Source organism: Macaca mulatta, chromosome 11 (genome assembly GCF_049350105.2).
Source record: "Macaca mulatta isolate MMU2019108-1 chromosome 11, T2T-MMU8v2.0, whole genome shotgun sequence".
Classification (NCBI taxonomy): domain Eukaryota; kingdom Metazoa; phylum Chordata; class Mammalia; order Primates; family Cercopithecidae; genus Macaca; species Macaca mulatta.
Window position 1 is genome coordinate 101,098,953 of NC_133416.1, and position 19,428 is coordinate 101,118,380.

The 19,428-nt window shown below is 38.8% G+C and overlaps 1 protein-coding gene across 10 annotated transcripts in view; it reads left to right on the forward strand.

Annotated features, from left to right (window-relative positions):
• The window catches only part of CRADD (CASP2 and RIPK1 domain containing adaptor with death domain), a 179,556-nt gene that overhangs the window by 98,105 nt on the left and 62,023 nt on the right, over window positions 1-19,428 (forward strand). For 2 of the 10 annotated variants that reach the window (XM_077952836.1, XM_077952838.1), the window contains exon 3: window positions 11,765-11,819. In XM_077952836.1, the coding sequence (XP_077808962.1) occupies window positions 11,765-11,819 (55 nt within the window). 10 annotated transcript variants of the gene reach the window in all.

Below are 19,428 nucleotides of genomic sequence, written 5' to 3' on the forward strand. Positions count from 1 at the left end.
AGCTTTTGAAATTAAGCAATTAACTTCTGATCCTAAATGTGTTAGATAAGAATGCTTCTACTCTATATATCTCAAAAAAGAATAACGTAATTTGCTAAGCAGCTTTTTTCATGTAATACATCATGAACATGTTTTCAAGCCAATAAATATAGATTAAAACATTTTATGGCAATATAACATACATGCAGGAAAGTACGCAGATCCGAAGTGTACAGCTCAGTTTATGACCACAAAATGAACACATCCATTTACTGTCCCCCTACTTAGGTCAAGCAACAATATTTCCAGTACCCCCAGAAGCCTCCCATGGCCTCTTCCTCCCCACCAGAGATAATAGCTATTTTGAATCTAACATTATAATGTTTGTTTTTGAACTTTACATAAATGAAATGTCTGTAGTTTTTTTATTTTTTTTACTTACTTTACTCAATATTTGTTTGTGAGATTCATCCATGTTTTTCACATGTATTATTTGTTTATTCATTCTCATTGCAGTTTATTTCATATGAAAGAACATACCATAATATTTACTCATTCTGTTGTTTTTGTTATATACTTTTTTTTTTTTTTTTTTGGAGACAGGGTCTTGCTCTGTTGCCGAAGCTGGAGTGCAGTGGTGCAATCTCAGCTCACTGCAATCCCACCTCCCAGGTTCAAATGATCCTCCCCCAACTTAGCTGTCTGAGTAGCTGGGACTACAGGTATGCGCAACCATACCTGGCTATTATTTTTGCATTTTTCGTAGAGGTGGGGTTTCACCATATTTCCCAGGCTAGTTTTGGACTTCTGAGCTCAAGTGGTCCACTCGCCCCAGCCTCTCAAAATGCTGGGATTATAGGCATAAGCCATTGCGCTTGGCCCTCCATTCTATTGTTGATGGCCATTGGGGTTGTTTCCAGTTTGGGTCTATTATGAAAAATGTTGCTATGAACATTCTTGTACATGTCTTTTGGCATACATGTGCAGGTTTCAAAGTTGTTCTTTTGTTTATATGCCTTAGGAATGGAATTGGCAGGTGATAGGATATGTGTGTGTTTAGCTCTAGGGAATACTGTGAAAGTGGTTGCACTAATCTACAATACCATCATCAATTTATGTGAGTTACTGTTGTTCCCTATCTTTGGCAACACTTAGTTTTGTCCGTCTTAATTGATTTTATCTAAACTGGTAGACCTGTTATAGTCTCTTGTGATTTTAATTTGCATTTTCCTGTTGACTTATAAGCATATTTTCATATGTTTATTGACCATTTGGATGTCTTTTGGGTGGGCGTGTTGAAGTATTTGTTTAGTATTTGTCTCTTGCCTACTTTTCCGTAGAACTGTCAGACATTTTCTCATTTATTTGTACGTTATATATTCTAGATGTAAGTTCCTTTGTTGGTTATATGTGTTAGCAATGTCTTCTTCCACTCTGTGGCTTGCCTTTCCTGCTCTCTTGATAGGGTTAATGGAGCTTCCCAATTTTAATGTTGTCCAACTTACCAATCTTTCTCTTTGTTGTTAGTACTTTTTGAGTCTTGTTCAAGAAATCTTCACTTATGCCCAAGGTCATGAAGATATCCTCCTATGTTATCTTTTATCAACTTTATTCTTTTACATTTCACATTTAGATCTACAGTCCACATGGAATTAATTTTCGTGTATGTTGAAAAGTTAGGGTTAAGTTCCGTTTTATGCTACATTAATATCCAGTTGCTCAAGCAGCACTTAACAAAAATACTATCCATTCCCCATTGCCCTGCCATACAACCTGTTTCATAACATAAATTAAATATCCATATATGAATGGGTCCAGCTGTGGACTCCTTATTCTCTTCCACTGATGTATTTCCCTTGAGCTAATAACACATACTTTGATTACTGCAGCTTAGTAGACTGAGGACTACATCTTCTTTTCACCAATTCCTGGAGATTCTTGGTTATTCTTGATCCTTCACATTTCCAAATGAAAAGATTAGAACAGCTTCGAACAGCTTGTCAATGTCCACAAGTACACACAGAGACACACTCAGATTTGCAGATATTTTTTAATGAGATTGTTTTAAGTCTATAGATCAATTGCTTTTACAATCAAATCTCTAAGAGAGTTGATGTCTTTGCAATATTGAATCTTCGTCTTTGTACACAGAGTATCTTTCCATTTATTTGGGTTTTCTGTAATTCATTCAAAGTTTTATGTTTTAGTTATTTACCTTTAACATAATTCTTTTCAATGGCTATAGAATATTTTTTGGTTAACATAAAAATTTAATCTCCTTGTGTTGTAAACTTATGTTTACAACAATGAAACAAAACAAAAACAATGAACATTCACAAATATTGTAAACAATGAACATTCACAAATATACGTATTTTAGTGCCTTTTTGTCTCCTTGGAATTGACTCCCGAAACTGGAATTTCTGGATCCTACAGCATGCACCTTCATATTCCCCAGTAAGTTCTATCATTTTAAACCCTCTCGCAGAGTTATAATACGTTCACCCACTCTTGTTGAACCTGGAGAATATCTCACTGTATTTTCCATTTGAATTTTTAAATTACTATTGACAGTGAACTAGTTTTCATCTGGCCATTTGTAGTTCTTTTGTGAATAGCCTTTTCATGGCTTTTGCTCAGTGTTTTTATATTTTCCTATTAATTAATAATTGCTCTTTCTATACCACACATAACCCCTTGTCACGTGTATTTACAACATATGTCTGTGTGATAAATGAATTAATCAGTATACTTTTGTTACTGGGGTGGACTTTTACGGAAGAGCACAAAAAGAAAACCTTGTTAAGCCTGTTTGAAATGTGATTATTCCCTGAATGTTTATGTCCTCTGCACATTTAGGAATATCATAGCAATAGTGAACTTAGTAGCAGGGACAATCAGCAACTAAACGAAATAGAAGAAAGATAATATAATTGCATGGGAAGAACATAGAAATTAGATCCAGAAAACTGGGTTCTAGACATGACCTCACTGCTCTTTCCCTCTATGATCTTGATTAAACCATATATTCTCTCTGAGTCTTAATGTCTTCATCTGTATAGTGGGCACACTTATTTATCTTCCAGGTCTAAGATGAGATCGTATATGAAAAGCAATAGTGCAACAGTGAAAGTTATACCATAGAAATTATAATGCCAACAAATATAGTGTAAGTGTAGCAAGTTGAATGAATGCTTTATTTAAATTATCGTCTTTCGAGGTAACCTAATTTATAAAATATTCAGCCTAATGGCCATCATTCTGAGTCTGTGGTTTGTGAGTTCGTACTAATTTGCATGACTCCTTTTAGAAAGAAATGGTTTGTTGTTTGAAAAAATCAAGTTGACATCCTTTGTGACTGTTCAGAGTGTGTTTGTGGTTTATTGGCTTCTAGGGCATTAGGTTTCTGTCTCCCATATTGACAGTCTTTATGAGCTCGTTAGCCGCTGTTCTGGTAAAAGGCATTTTGATCTGTGATGAGGGCACTACATTAAAAGAGTATTGAAGTAGGAAATCTATATTTTGGTCCTTTCATTAGAATGTGCCCTTTACAAAAGAGGCAATATGAATTTGCATTGCAAAGGATAGCTTATTTCTTTTTAGAACTCTTGAAACCAGGTAATTTATAATGTCTATGCCATAGCCTTTTATCTTCCTCTGCAAAGAAACTCTCTACTCTGACACCTCATATTGGAAGCCGGTCTTCTGACGCCCAGAATTAATTAACATGCAAATACTTGTCTAGAGACATGGGAACAGTGCTTTTTCAATTAGCATTTAAATGTCACTCTTAATGATGTTAGATTGACTCTTTTAAGGGAAAATTAAAGTAGTCTAGTCATCTCTGGATTATTTCCTAGAGCATATTGTTGATATTTTTGAAGATATGGGCTTAGTAGGAGCTTCAGTCTTCTACTGTTCACAGACTGATTGAGTCAGATCCAGGGTTGGACTGGACAGCAAAGCCTGGTTGTGGCCTTCCTTTGCCTCTAGTTTCGTAGCTAGGCCTGCTTATCGTGCCCTGTGCTGCTTCTCAGTAGCAAGTGGATTTATGTAGGAGTGGCACCTGCAGGAACTGTTTGCAACTGGGAAGGGTACCCAGGAGCAAGGAGGGAAGTGTAGAGGGGCTTTGGTAGCAATCATCTCCCAAAAAATGAAGAAGATGAACTTTGGAGTTAGAGATGCATAGCTTCAAATGTTACCTGTGCCACCTTGAAGCAGTGTGATGTTGAACAAGTTGCTTCCCTTCACTGAGACTCAATTTCTTCATCCATAAAATATAAATAGTAATATTTACCAGTCCGGTTGTTAAGAGGGTTAAAGCTGACAGTGCATATGCAATATGTCTTACGTAAGTCAGAGTAGGCTCTCTGCTGTAACAAAGAACTCCAGATCTCAGTGGTTTGACATAGGTTATGATGTGGTTTGACTGTGTCCCCAGCCATATCTCATCTTGAATTCCCAGGTGTTGTGAGAGGGACCCAGTGGGAAGTTGAATCATGGGGGCAGGACTTTCCTGCGCTGTTCTGGTGGTGCTGAATGAGTCTCACGGGATCTGATGATTATATACGGGGGAGTTTCCCTGCACAAGCTCTCTTATCTGGTCTGCTGCCGTGTGAGGTGTGCCTTTCACCTTCTGCCATGATTGTGAAGCCTCCCCACCACGTGGAACTGTAAGTCCGTTAAATGTCTTTTGTAGATTGCCCAGTCTCAGATATGTCTTTATCAGCAGTGTGAAACAGACTAATACAGGTTATTTGCTGCTGGAAGAAAGGAGAGCTTTGCTCCATGCAGACACTCAGGGACCCAGACATCTTTCATCTAGTGGCCTTGTCATTTTCTAAGGCCTTGGAATTCTCATTGAATCATCTGTCTCTGACTGGCAGGAGAGGGGAGAGAGTGAGCATGGATTGTGCAGGAGGCCAGGCTGGAGGTAGGGCACATTGCTTCCACTCAGATTGCGTTGGCTAGAACTCATAGCCATACCTACTATGTGAGTTGTTTTTTTTGGTTTTTTTTTGTTTGTTTGTTTGTTTGAGACAGGGTCTTGCTCTGTTGCCCAGGCTCTAGTGCAGTGGTGTGATCAGGCTTGACCACCTGGGCTCAATCAATCCTCCTGCCTCAGCCTCCCAAGTAGCTGGGACTACAGGTGTGCACCACTACACTGGCTAATTTTTGCATTTTTTGTAGCGATGGGGTTTCACTTTGTTGCCCAGGCTGGTCTTGAACTCCTGGGCTCAGCCTCCTGAAGTGCTAGGATTACAGGCGTGAGCCACTATGCCTGGCCGCCGTAGCTACTTTCAAGTGAACCTGGGAAATTTGTGCTTAAGCGAAAACCAAAATGGATTTAATAAACACGTAGTCCATCACTATGTAGTCCACCACAAACATACAGTAATACTTGTTGAATAAATAAAAGGAAGAAAAAATGAAATGAATTTTCTGCTTCATAGATTCCTAGAGTATTAGAGCTGATGGGGGCCTTGGAAGTGATAGAGGTTTTACCCCTTCTTTTATGGATGAGGAGCCTGAGGGCCTGAGGAATTTAGTGGCCAATGCAAGATCATCCAGCTGTTTAGTGGCAGGACTGGAACTTGAACCCACTTTCCCCAAATGCTGCTATTTATTCTGCATTTAAATGTCATTGTTTTCTGCCATAGGGTTGCCCTTGCCTTTTGGAATGTGAAGATGGGTTAGGAGGTGGGAAGGGGGTTAAGGATGTTCTTCTGATCATTATAGGTAGACTTCAGTTTTCTTTGGGGAAGGAGAGGTTTGGTATTTTAGGGTAGTAGGATAGATATACCCTCAGGGCTGGAGGCTCTACAGCTTCTCAGTAATTTGTACTGAGAGTGAAAATTAATCTTGACCCACTCACTCGTGTGTTTAAATAGCTTTTCTTTAGTCCCATTCTATGTGTAACAGATCCAAGGTTATATGGATGCAATGATGAGTAAGACTGGGATGTTCACAGCCTAAGGAAGGTGTCAAATATTTACACAATAATGACTAAATGAAATGAGGAGCAAGGAAGCAACAAGGTGGAAGGGACCAGCTGCTAGGGTGGGGAGGGAAAGCTTCATGGAGGCAGGGTCTTGAAGAATGAATCACAGTTTGTTGGGAATTTGATCTGTCCTGAAATACAGACACTTGTGTTTGTGTAGTTGGTGTAAATAACCTTGGCTAGTTGTGGATATACATTGAGAAAAATGAAAGAAATAAACTGACAAAAACCCAAAATGATGATCAGTGCTCCTGTGAGCATTTGTTGTCCACATTTACCATTCATCTATGATTTTGTCAAGTTTTTATCAGTAAATAATTAATAAAATAACCTTCCGGATACAGCTCAAACATCAACAAGCAGTATTTTATCACATGCCAGCAAGTTTTAGACCCAATGTGCCCAATAGTTTTTGGTTGGGTACATGCCCTTAGAATTTGTAGGGGCAGGGGTAAGATGCATGAAATAACAGTAAACTAAGTACCAGTATGAAGAGGAGGGCACACACCTGTGTAGAGGATGTGCAAACACGTATATAGGTTTGGATTAGGAGTCCTGGTTTTCAGAAAGGTTTCTGTGAGATGTACTATTTAGAGCTGAGTTTTGTAGGGTTGATGGACATGCTTAGGAGTTGGCATCTCAAGTATAGTTACTAAATAGTGGTGAAAGAGCATGGGTTACTCTATAGTCTGGCAAAGAGGAGTTTTGGAGAAGGGGGATTGAATGAAAGTTTTATAGTTAGTAAGTGGCAGAGCTTGGCTTAGTACCCTGGGCTTGTCTGACTTCTGTCTTTCTTCCATGGCACCATAGTGCCTTGCTGAGAATGTGGGTAGGAGTCAGAATCCTATGATGCTTTCCATTTGGAGATTAGAGTCAGGGTTGCCAGGGGTCGATTATGAAACAGGTGATGTTCGCTTTCAGCATCATTAGCTTCTCTTTGGTGTGTCTCTTCTCTCCTTGGCATTCATTTTCTCACACCCTTCCCAACTGATTCACAGTAGGGTTTCAGAGGATTCCAGGAAGTATTTCTATTATTTTAAAATATACATTTTAAATTCTAAAAGTATCCTTATGGTAACAATTCAAGTTGTACAAAAAAGAGATGAAATGCAAAGTAATTTTCTCTTTCTGTAAAACCTTTAATCCTCGTCTTTAAAGAAGTATCTTTTCAGAAATTTTATATGGACATTCAAGCACACACAATATATCTGCTTTTATCTGAGAGAACTCATTTAATAGATGTATTTTCTGTAATTTGATATATTTAATTAATGTATGGAACAGTCTTTCATACGATTATATAGTTCTACCTTATTTTATTTTAATCACCAGAATAGTGGTCCACTGTACTGCTTTTCCGTGATTCTTATTGAACAGTATTTAAATTTATTTTCTTAATGTCTGCATTTATTATGCACTGTGCTGCAGAGAACATCCTTATCGTGATCTGCACACTTGTAAAGGGGTTATTTGTAGGGGACTTGCAATGGAAGTTTTAGGTTGAAGAGTGTGTGTGTTTAAAATTTTGATAGATATTGGGGAATTGTCCTCCAGAAAAGCAGTACCATTTTCATTCTATCCACAGGGTATGTGAATGCCTATTTCCTAAGCCTTTTTCTTTTTAAATAGGACTTGAGACCAGAGAAGAAGAGACAAAGAGCAGAGTGGGTACTAAAAATAAGTGGTGGCCAAGAGAAACAAAAACACAGGTTCACACAAAAACTTGTATATAGCAGCATTATTTATAGCAGCCAAGCAGTGGAAACAGCCCACTGTTCATCAAGTACTGAATGGAGTGTTATTCAGCAATAAAGACTACAATGTGGATAACCTTTGAAAGCATGCTGCTAAGTGAAATAAGTCAGTCATAAGATACCACGCATACTTATGTGAAATATCCATATAGGCAAATCCATAGAGACAGAAAGAAGATAGTGGTTGCTTAGAGCTGGAGGTGGGGAGAATTTGGGAAATGACTCCTGATACGTAAAGGGTTTCTTTCTGGAGTGATGGGAGTGTTCTAAAATTAGATTGTGGTGATGGTTGCACAACTCTGAATATATTAAAAACCACTGAATTGCATACTTTAGATGGGTGAATTTTACAATATGTGAATTTTATGTCATTAAAACTATTTTAAAAAATAAGTGGTGGCAGAATGCATGGTATGGGATGGAAAGGATGAAGAGATGGTCATTCTCATGAGCCTGTGGTTCGGGCAGGAAGACAGTGCCATAGCCAGCAAGGCAGGGAAGGTGGGGGAAGGTGCTCTGCCAGGCTTTGCTGAGCCAGGTATTCAGGTGGCTGATGACAATCAGCAATAGGGGTGGATGGTGGAGGTTTTTCCCCTAACAGAATAGAGACAAGAGGCAGTTGATGCCATGCCCTAGACAGGGTCAGAACTGAGGTTAGTACACTGAATTTCTGACTTGTTGTTCTTGTTCAGTCCTTCAAATACACAGAAGATACTGTTCTCCTGGAAGGCAGTAATAGTTTCCTTTGCTGACCTAGAAATGCCTGCTGTGCTCCAGCATTTGGAAAAGGAAGGTCAGAGAGAGGAAGCTGAGCTCAGCTGCTGAGTCAAGGAAAAGAGAAGGAAGACCTCGGGGTCACCAACAAAGATGAGGCCCTCATTTGTGAATAAGTGTAGTCAGTTTTAAATTTAGCAATTAAGCTCTTTCTACATAGTGGAAGTGACTGTTCTTTTGGAATGTGTTTGCTAGTAAATATCATAAGAATGTTTAAGAGGAAGTTACGATTTTAAGTGACCTCTGAGTTGTGCTGATGGATAAAATTTAGCTCAATGGAACGAGGGTTAATCTCACAGTATACCCTGAAAATTAAAGGGAAATCAACACACTTTTTGACCAAAGCCCGTTTTTCCTGGTGCTTGCAGCTTTTTGAACTTGCTCCTTGCTTCTGATTCCCCATCATCGTGGCTCCGTAGCATACACTAAATCAAACCATGACCTCCAAATCTTCTTAGTTATTTTCAGGTCCAATGTTTTCAGCTTCAGAAAGAACAGAGGTCTCCATGGTTCCGTTTTGAAGATTTTTAGGTGGCTACTGCTCAGTTTGGTATAGAAGCCCAAGACAGTCCATGTGTGGTTCAGTATTGACCTAATAGCAGAATAATTTTGGACCAAACAGAAGTCCTTTTCTTTGTCATTGTGTTTGATTAACTATCCTGGATATGCTTTATTCTCTAAAAACTTCATTTTAGAAAATACCATGGTTATCAAACAACTAGTCTTTGTGCTTGACTAGGACATAAACAGGAATCTCACCCACTTTTAAAACTTTCCAAGAAATAACTTTTCGTCTGATTTTATTTTGAATTGCTAAAAAACTTTTAGCAGGGAGAGAAAATTTGGTTGATGATTCAGAGCGCGAGGGAAAGGAAGCGAGGGATTCTGGCACATGCGCACGAGTTGAATGACAACTGGTGGATATTTTTATATTTATTGCTATTCTTAGCCTAAGGCCTGGAGCTGAGTAGGGAGTAACTAAGCTTAGCTATACTTATTAGACTTAGAGATTTTACTTTGTTCATGTCAATGTCAAGGCCTTTGGGAAAACTTTGATATGCTTAGCTGATTTCTTGAAATACAGTCTTTCTGTCATGTAATTTCCTCTCATTTGGTACATGAAGAATAAAACGTTGACAGGTTAAACTGCAAGACAATTTCAGTTGCTGTTTATTTTTGTCTATTAGCCAAATTTTAACCCACTATTCATAGCCACACAGGATTTTTTTTTTTTGTTGGTGGTTTTTTTTTTTCTTTTTGGTTTTTTTTTTTTTTTTTTTTGAGACGGAGTCTTGCTCTGTCACCCAGGCTGGAGTGCAGTGGCCGGATCTCAGCTCACTGCAAGCTCCTCCTCTCGGGTTCACGCCATTCTCCTGCCTCAGCCTCCCGAGTAGCTGGGACTACAGGCACCCGCCACTTCGCCCGGCTAGTTTTTTGTATTTTTTAGTAGAGACGGGGTTTCACCGTATTAGCCAGGATGGTCTCGATCTCCTGACCTCATGATCCGCCCGTCTCGGCCTCCCAAAGTGCTGGGATTACAGGCTTGAGCCACCGCGCCCGGCCTTCTTTTTGGTTTTGAATTCTTTCTCCTAAATACATTTTAAAGGTAATTAGTTATGGCCTGTATTAGAATTTCTTTTTGTGTTCTCGTGTTAGGATTCTCTAAGTAGCAATGAATTCACAGGAGAACTCAACAGTGTAAGAAAGAGCAAGGTGTTTCCACCACTTACTGAGTTGGGGTATAAGCTTTTATCCTTTGCCAGCCCTGTAGAAATTGTGACTGTGAACTGCCATGACTTAACTTGAAAACACAGCCTGTTCTCTTGTCAGTGGAGCCAAAATGTTATGCCTGAACAACGATTATAGGTTAGCATAGACAAGTGAATACGAGTCTTATTTTGTTGGATTCTGATACTACACACACTTAGGTTCAGCTAAATATCAAAATTGCCACAGCCAAGATATAGTCATTGATGAGGACTTTAATTCTATCCAATGTCTGATCAATGTTTCATTCCATAGAAACATAGATGTTTCAATCCAGAAAAGCCTTTCTGTTGTTTTTTTAAACCACAGATTGAGGAGGCAATGAGATGGAAATACTACTCCAAACTTAGTTCTAACTACCTAGAAAAATTTTTTATTGAAGTGGAATTGACTAAAACCTTGGGCGGGAGTAAACATGATAGTATTGTTTGGCAACTTCAAAAGAAAGAAAAGTTGGGCATAACCAAATGGTAGTGGTGATTTTAGGAAAATATATTTCAAAGGAAAAATAACAGGGATTTTTCAACATATAGAGACTTGAAAAGACCGTAAAAAATAAAAACAAGAAAGGGAAATAGAGAAATAAAAAGAAAGGAAAATTTCTGAAGCAAAATCATCTTTTGAGGGAATGAGGAAAAAGAGAGAACTTTTTTTTTTTTTTTTTTTTTTTTTGAGACAGAGTCTCGCTCTGTCACCCAGGCTGGAGTGCAGTGGTGCAATCTCGGCTCACTGCAACCTCCAACTCCTGGGTTTAAGCGATTCTCCTGCCTCAGCCTCTGGAGGAGCTGGGACTACAGGTGCCCACCACCATGCCTGGCTACTTTTTGTATTTTTTGGTAGAGAGAGTTTCACCATGTTGGCCAGGCTGGTCTCGAACTCCTAACCTCAGGTGATCTGCCTGCCTCAGCCTCCCAAAGTGCTGGGATTACAGGCATGAGCCATCGCGCCTGGCCTAGGAACCATTTTAAGAACAAGGAATTTTTGATGGGCTTGGATATTAAGAGAACATGTATAGAAGATTGAAAGACAAGCACATGAAAGGAACAAATTCAGAAGAGTGGTGTAAACCGGTAAGAAAATATCTGCAAAGCACAGTTCAGACTGAACTGAAGCTGAAGAGAATGTTAAAGACAACAAGAAAGCGCTCTTTAAAGCTATGCTCAAAACAAGAAAAACAAGTAAAGGCTAAGCTCATTGCTTGGGGCAGATAGAATAATGTTAAAATATGACGAAAAACAGACCTACTCAACTATTTGGCTTCTCTCTTTCTCTATTAAAGACGATGATGTTCAAACTGGAATGTGTAACATAAACATAGTTAAGGATAAATTGAAGCATGCAAGATAGATAATGACAATAATAGTTGTGACTACAATTTCTTGAGGTTCTATTCAGGACCGAGTAGTGTAAAAGAGAATTTAGTTGCTTTTTAAAGTACTTACTGGCAGGTGTGCACAATAGGTATTACTGTTATCAATCGCATTTACAGATGAGAAAACCGAGGCACAGGAAGATTTAATGACAAACCTGAAGTTACACAGTCGGTAAGTGATGGGCTGGAATTCAGATCCAGGTCTGACTAACTTCACAGCCTGGCGCTTTTCACTGAACTCCCTGACTCCCATACCTGTCACATCTGGTATTTTCAACAGGATTGCATTTTTTTGGTTTAAATTATAGCATAAGGCACATAAACAAACACATATCAGTAGATGTTATTGAAGAGCCCCTGTGTGTAATTGCTATGAAACAAGGAAAATGGAATATCAAAATGATAAACAACACATAAAGACTTTCTTGATTACTTTTTTTTTTTTTTTTTTGAGACGGAGTCTCCTCCTTCTGTTGCCCAGGCTGGAGTGCAGTGGTGTGATCTTGGCTCACTGCAACCCCTGCCTCTCATGTTCAAGTGATTCTCATGTCTCAGCCTCTCACATAGCTGGGATTACAGGCACATGCCACCATGCCCAGCAATTTTTTTTTTTTTTTTGTATTTTTAGTAGAGACAGGGTTTTGCTATGTTGGCCAGGCTGGTCTCGAACTCCTGACTTGAAGTAACCCACCCGCCTCAGCCTCCCAAAGTGCTGGGATTACAAGTGTGAGCCACCGTGCCCAGCCTCTTGATTACTTTTTTTAAACGGTTCTTTTTGAACCATCTAAAGCAAAGCCATCAGAGAGACTGCTGGGATCGTGTCAGAATGATTCAGAAGCCAACCTGAGGGGACCCCCTCAGAGGGCAAAGATGAGACAGTTTGAGCATCAAAAGGATAGAAATACATAAAAATCTATAAAAGTCCATGAGTTTATGACAAAATTCTAAAGACACAAGACAATAAAACAAACAAAAAAATCTCTCATTTGTCACTTCTGAGATTGTTAGGGCACCAAGTCATTGTTCTGAAAGTAGATTTAAAAAGGAGATCTCACATCCACCCCTGCTTTCCTATTTACTTTATAGAGAATTACAGCTAATAAGTGCAGAAGGGTGCTAGAAAAGTTTTAAAAACCTACAGTTTTGTAGCATCTAATGAAATAATGGAGCTAAGCAACAACCATTAATGAATGATAAAATCATCAAGTAAAATTGGTGCTATCTAAGAGAGAATCAGGCTGATAACACTTGAGCCCACTGATCAGTCTCCATATCACTAAAAGTGGAACAGCTGAACATTAGTTATGCTCCTCCAATGTGATCTGATAGAAAAGTAACAGCACCACCTGTGAAACAGTCTTACCCACATCCCCTCCCTCAACGAGGCTGAAACAGAAGTTCATTAAACATCCACATCTAACTCTTAATACCAGGTTATAGGAAATACCGGAGACAGAGGAACATGCTAAACACCACTACAAGGGTACAGATCAGCCAATGCCTGAATGTAGGAAGTTCTACAAAACAAGTGACCTATTTTTTTTTCAGTGTATAAATGCTATGAGAAAAAAGTGGAGATGGGGAACTGTTAAGTTAAAAGACTTAAGGGACCTGTAAACCAATTGCAGATATGAATTTTGTTTGGAACTCAATTTGAACAACTAAGTAAAAAAATGCCTTTTTTTAAAACATGCAAAAATGAAACATATTCTGTTTATTACATATTACTAAGGAATTATTGGTAATTTTATTGAGTTGGTGGTATTGTGAGTTTTAAAAGCCCTTATCTATTTAGAAGCACTTATTAATGAATTTACACGAGGCCTAAGACTTTCTTTAAAAAATACTCCTTCAAAAGAAAAAAGGTATGTGTATAGGGAAATAGGTGAAATCAGAATGGTAAAATGTAATTGTTGAAGCTTGGTGATAGGTTTTTGGGGGTTCTTTACACTTTCCTCTCTACTTTGTTATGTATGGAAAATTCACATAATAAAAACAGTGAAGTATTCTATTTGAGAGGCAGAATTTTGGCAGAAGGCCTGGGTTATAACCCAATTTGTATAGCTTGGGGAGAGTCACTGCTACTCCCTCCTTTTTTGCCTCTTTCCTTATTACTTTCCTTCTATTTCTTAAGAAATCATTTGCTGGGCCACATTTTCCCCCAGGGACTGTCCTGGTACCACCAGCCTTCCAAGGTATGGGTATAAGTATTATTATTATTATTATTATTATTATTATTTTACAGATGAGGAAATCAAAGCAGAGAAGGGACTAAGTTTCTCACCCACAAATCCAAGTCTGCCTGTGTCCAAAATCTGAGCTCTTTTGTTTTATTTTTTGCTGGCTCCCAGGAGTGGACCTTTGATTTTATAGTTTTTAAGTTTCTTTTATTTTTAATTTGGTTTATGGATACATTTTAAACAATGAGTAAATAAAGATAGATCAAGTGGAGTAGCATTTGTGTTTTTTGCATATGAGAAAGATGCAAGGTATGGTTGTTATTGTAACAATTACAGAGACTTCATCAAAGGCAAGCAGTGATAAAAGTAAAATGTGTGGCAACTTTCTTCATATTCAGAAAAGAGTAAAAGCCTATACATTGTAACTTTAAGCCATAAAATAACATTTATGCTTGTTCTTCAAAAGCATATATGATCATCTTTTTTATTAGAAGTAGAAGCCTGAAAAAATGGCTAATTTCATTTTTCATGTGTTTGTAAAATACTTTTAGGACTATCACAAGAAATTCCCTAAAAATGTCAAAGCAAATGAACAAGTGAAATCCTGCACACCCCTTGTGCACTGTTTTCTTTACTTACTGAAAAAATTACATTGGCTTTTGTAAAACCCGGGTGTGCTCGTGGGCATGGGCAGACGTGTCGCTGTCATCTGTCATATGTCATGCTCTGGATGTCAGAACCAGACATCAGTCAGGGAAGAGAGCGAGTAGCAAACCACCCCGCCAAACTCTTGCTGCAGGGTGCATGGGGTTCACATCCTCTGCTCAGATTTAGCGTGACTCTCCAAAACACCTGCAGTGCGGTACTTCATGGCTGGTCCCACATAACAATTTATGCCCTAGAGATGTCTGACTAGATCTTAGGAAATTATACTAACGGTTCTGACATTGTTTCCTTCAAGAATCAAGGCACTAAATATAGTCAAGCTGAATGACAAAATTTTACTCACACTCAGGGCATGTCAGTGAGGGCATCAAAAATGGAAGAATAATAAATATTGCTGGTATTTACTAAGTTTTATGGCATGACAGGCACTGCACTAAGTCTTTTGAATATCCAATCATGTTTAACTCTCGATGTCCCATTTTATAGCTGAGGTGGCCGCAGCACAGAGAGGTTAAGTGAGTTGCCTAAGGTTGCACAGTTAATAAGTGGCAGGCCGTCTGACCCCTGAGCCTTTGCTCTTCTAACCACTGTGCAGTCTCCAAGCACCAGCAGAATGAAGTGAGAACCTGCTAATCCACAGCTGCCATGGTTTGGCCCTCTGTGCACTTTCAGAGCACCTTAAAACCCTTTGTTCTGTGTCAGAGCTGTTTTTCAGCTTTGCAGATGTCTGAAGTCAAGCAGAAGAGATGGAGAGGTTGATAAAGCACACGTGGCAAATCTCTGGCCGAGTTGATATTAGAACACAGAGTCCCAGAGTGATTTACTGTCCGGGCGAAAGCCAGTTGGCCTGGCTACCTTGCAATATGGTTAAAGGACATAAGAATGGATATTCATTCAAGACTGTCAGAAAGAAAGTAGGTCAGAAATGAAACAAAAACAAATGTCAAAGAAACACCACTTTGGTATAAATAAAAAGTCGATTCTTCTTAATAAAGAGCTGTCTATTCTTTATTAGTTTATTAGAAAAGTACAGAGCCTGCTTACTTTGAGATTCTAAAACCTCTTCAGGCACAACTCATTATTAATTTGATGTACTTTCCTGAAAAGAATGATATTTTGACAAATACAGTTTCTGGCTTCAGTCACATATAGAAACATTGGAATAAGTACAATGTTGTGTTTTGCTTTTTTTTTTTTTTAATAGGAACTATATTTGATAATGCATATACTCCAAACACCTCTAAAAATAATTTTCAATTGGCAAACTAGTTTTTGGTGTATTTTCCTAGTCTGGGAGAGGAAGTTTTATCATTTAATTTGATAAACTTAGTACCTTTGAGAGGAAGGAGGAGAAAATTTTACCATCTTATGTGGTTGAAATATGCTTTAGTATTTACATAATTGAAAATGATTCAAACTGATTTCCTCTGACGAACATCCGAAATGAAAATAAAAATTGTGTCTACTCCAAAGGGTAGTGGCTTGAGTCACCCACTGGTATGTGTGATCTATGAGTCACCTGCTGGTATGCATCTTCCCTATCCCCTGACCTATGGGTTAGAAGTCAAAGATGCTCTGCTGGGGCTTCCTTTGTAGCTTCTTTTCCCCTTCAGTATTCAACCATAGCTGCTGCTGGCAGCTCCTGGCAGAACAGGAATGGGAGACCAAGAAGAGGATATGTGGAAGCTGAGTGATTTATTTATAGGGGACTTTTGGCAAATGAAAGAAAAAAGATGTGAAGTCTTAGCAGTTCCAGCATGTTCATCAGAAATGCAAGCTCATGATAGTCATTTCAAAGGGAATTGTGGAAGAATGGTGTGACCCCACTTCACAGGCCATTAAAGCATATATATGTTTGGTTGCCAGTGAGAATCTGAGTAGCAGAGCAGACAAGAATAAGGACATGTGGGATCGAGGCCTGCGGCTTGTGACCATGAACAAGTCACTTGACCCAGAGTATTAGGGAGGCAGCAGGGAATAGCAAAGGTCAGAGACTCAAAAGCATTAACTGCCTGGCCTATAAAGACAAATGAATGATGTAGGTTTGACATAATGGAGGTACAAATCTGTGTTTTATGCAAAACCTCATATTTCTAAACTTTGGCAATTCATTCATGTTTATCAAATCACTGTTTTAGGCCCCCTTTGGCTGGCCAATGGGCCTTCTGCTTTAGACTTCTGGAATAAACTCCACAGTTTAGAGGTGAAGGAGAGACCTGGATTCTAACAGACCTGAATTTGAACCTTAGCTCTGCCCTCTAAGGAATATGTAAACTTAGACATCTGTATTTAACTTCTCAAAGCTTCAAGTTTCTTTATCTGTAGAAATAAGAATGATAATACCTCCTCTGTAGGATTTCCTGAAGACTGCAGGCAGCATAATACTTAATACATAGTGGGCACATCCTCAAAGGGAATTCCATTACCTTTTCTATGGAAGTAGATCCTGTATAATTTTTTTTATTTTCGTCTTGATAGCCAGTTGCTCACAGTTTATAAAAGTGTAGTAGATGCTAGTGCTTTTTTATAGATTCTGAAATCCCTTTAATTTACATTTTAGTTGTTTTAAAATAAAGATTTCTTTAAGAGACAACATTCGGAGGGATAAGTTTTCTACTTGCCAGTAGAGGTAGAAGGCAGTAAAACCAAATAGATCTGTCAGTTACTGTCTTGAGGTAGAGCCCCCAAAGCGGTAAAACCCACCTTTGACAATGAGGAAACACGAGACAGCATCTTCTCCTTAGGACAAAAGTCTAGTGGGTAATGGCTCTTCTGTGACTAATGGTAATTCTGTACTTTATTCCCATAGGAAATCTAATTTTGAAAGCATTTGCTGCATGCCCTACTACGTACTAGGCACTGTGCCAGGGGAATAATGTAAAGATGACCAAAACATAATGGAATTGTTGCCTACAAGTATGTTTCGGCTGTTTAAGGATTTATATTGCAGTTTGTGCAAATTGTGTATGAGTCCACTTTGAGAGGTTATACATATCTTCCAATAATGTTGCTATTGCTCAAAATATCTTTGAAGTCTCTCTTTGGAATTTGTTTTTAGAGCCCTTGGCATATTCTGCTGAAGATTTTTTTTTTTTTTTTTTTACCCTAGTGGTATTTATTCTTAGAAGGTGGATTTGATGTCAGTGACTGGCCAAGAGTTAGTTGTTCATCACTAAGTCAGCCTCATGGGTGGTGGTTAAACTGGCTAGAGTAATTTTTGGTTAAAAATGAGCCAAGACTGTAAAGTAGTATGACAGGGGTTTTTTTTGTATATCACATCAACTGATTGTAAAGATAAAGATAGTTCCAAAAAGGCATTCCGCACATTTTTTGCCCCAAACCAGTATCTCTGGAATATATCTGTAGCTCCCTAACAGGCTAGCTTTGAAATAAGTGGTGCTCACATATGCATATGTTGTAGTATGTCTGCTGAGCCTTGTACTTAACCTCTTAGCAAACTCAGTTTCTTTGTTTTTTTCCTTTTAAATGTTATTTTTTCAAGTTCAGGGACAGATTTTCTCCAAGAAAATGAAACAAATAAGATCCACTCTCGAAGGACCTTAATGGAAAGAAATACATGCTTATACCAAGTTCTTTAAAACTATCCAGACTGGAAAGGATTGCCTCATACTTGACTATGATTATTCTGCCATGATTTAGGGACAGATAATTTCCCATCAGCATGTTTAACATGATAATTAAAGAGTTCCGTAGTGTGGCCTGTTGACCTCATTTGTTCATTCCACAAACATCTTTTGGAGTCCACTGTATGGCAAGCATTATCACTTACCATGATGATGATGGTGAGGCCATGAGCATGCTTCACCTAAGGAAGCCTGATCCTCAAGAATACAAACTCACTCAACAAGAAACTTGAGTGTAATTAATAGTAGTACTGGTAATTATCCTGTCTTTTCCTTATAGGATTATTTGGAGGTTGTGAAGTGGCAAGCCTCTTTAATGCATTTGAAATATGGCTCATCTCATGACCATTGGAATGTGTGTGCGCTCTGGAGGAAACACATCTCTGCCATGGCACCTGTATTAGTCTGTTCTCATGCTGCTATGAATAAATAGACAACACTGGGTAATTTCTAAAGGAAAGAGGTTTAATTGACTCATAGTTTCTCATGGCTGGGGAGGCCTCAGGAAACTTACAATTATGGTGGAAGGCACCTCTTCCCAGGGTGGCAGGAGAGAATCAGTGCCCAGCGAAGGGAGAAACCTCTTATAAAACCATCAGATCTCGTGAGAACTCACTCACTATTACTAGAACAGGATGGAGGAAACCATCCTCATGATTCAGTTATCTCCACCTTGTCGCTCCCATGACACATGGGGATTATGGGAGCTACAATTCAAGTGAGATTTGGGTGGGGACACAGCTAAACCATATCAACATCTGACCACAGTGTGTGTGGTCCCTGAGGCCCAAGGGTGGCTCTCAGAGCACTTCCTTAGCAAATGTACCACTGGACCTTTGTTAGAATGATGTTCTTGATTTTTTTAAATTTATTTTTATCTCCTGGATATTCTTGATTCAGGAATGTTCTTGATTTTTAAAGGGAGGGTCTGAGGTAGTTGTTGTCTAGTTGTCTAGACATCCTCCACCTGAGAGCGCTGTCTGGTGTCATAGAAACAGCAATGGCATTGAGATCAAAAGACAAAACTTTCCAGCCCCAGCTCTGCCCCTCCTTAGCAGTCACCTGACCTATACGAGGTTCAGTTTTTCCACCATTTAAGGGAAAATTATAACCTTTAATAGCACTGTTTTATTCACAGTACTCTTGTGGGAATCACAGGAGATGGGGCACAGGAGAGCGTTTGGGGAACTGTGGGTGTTAGTCCCTGTCGTCATCAGCCTTTCCATAATGGAGCCTGGGCTACTCTGAAATAGAAGCACCTCTCCTTCTTTTGGACCCCTGGAGCACTGTG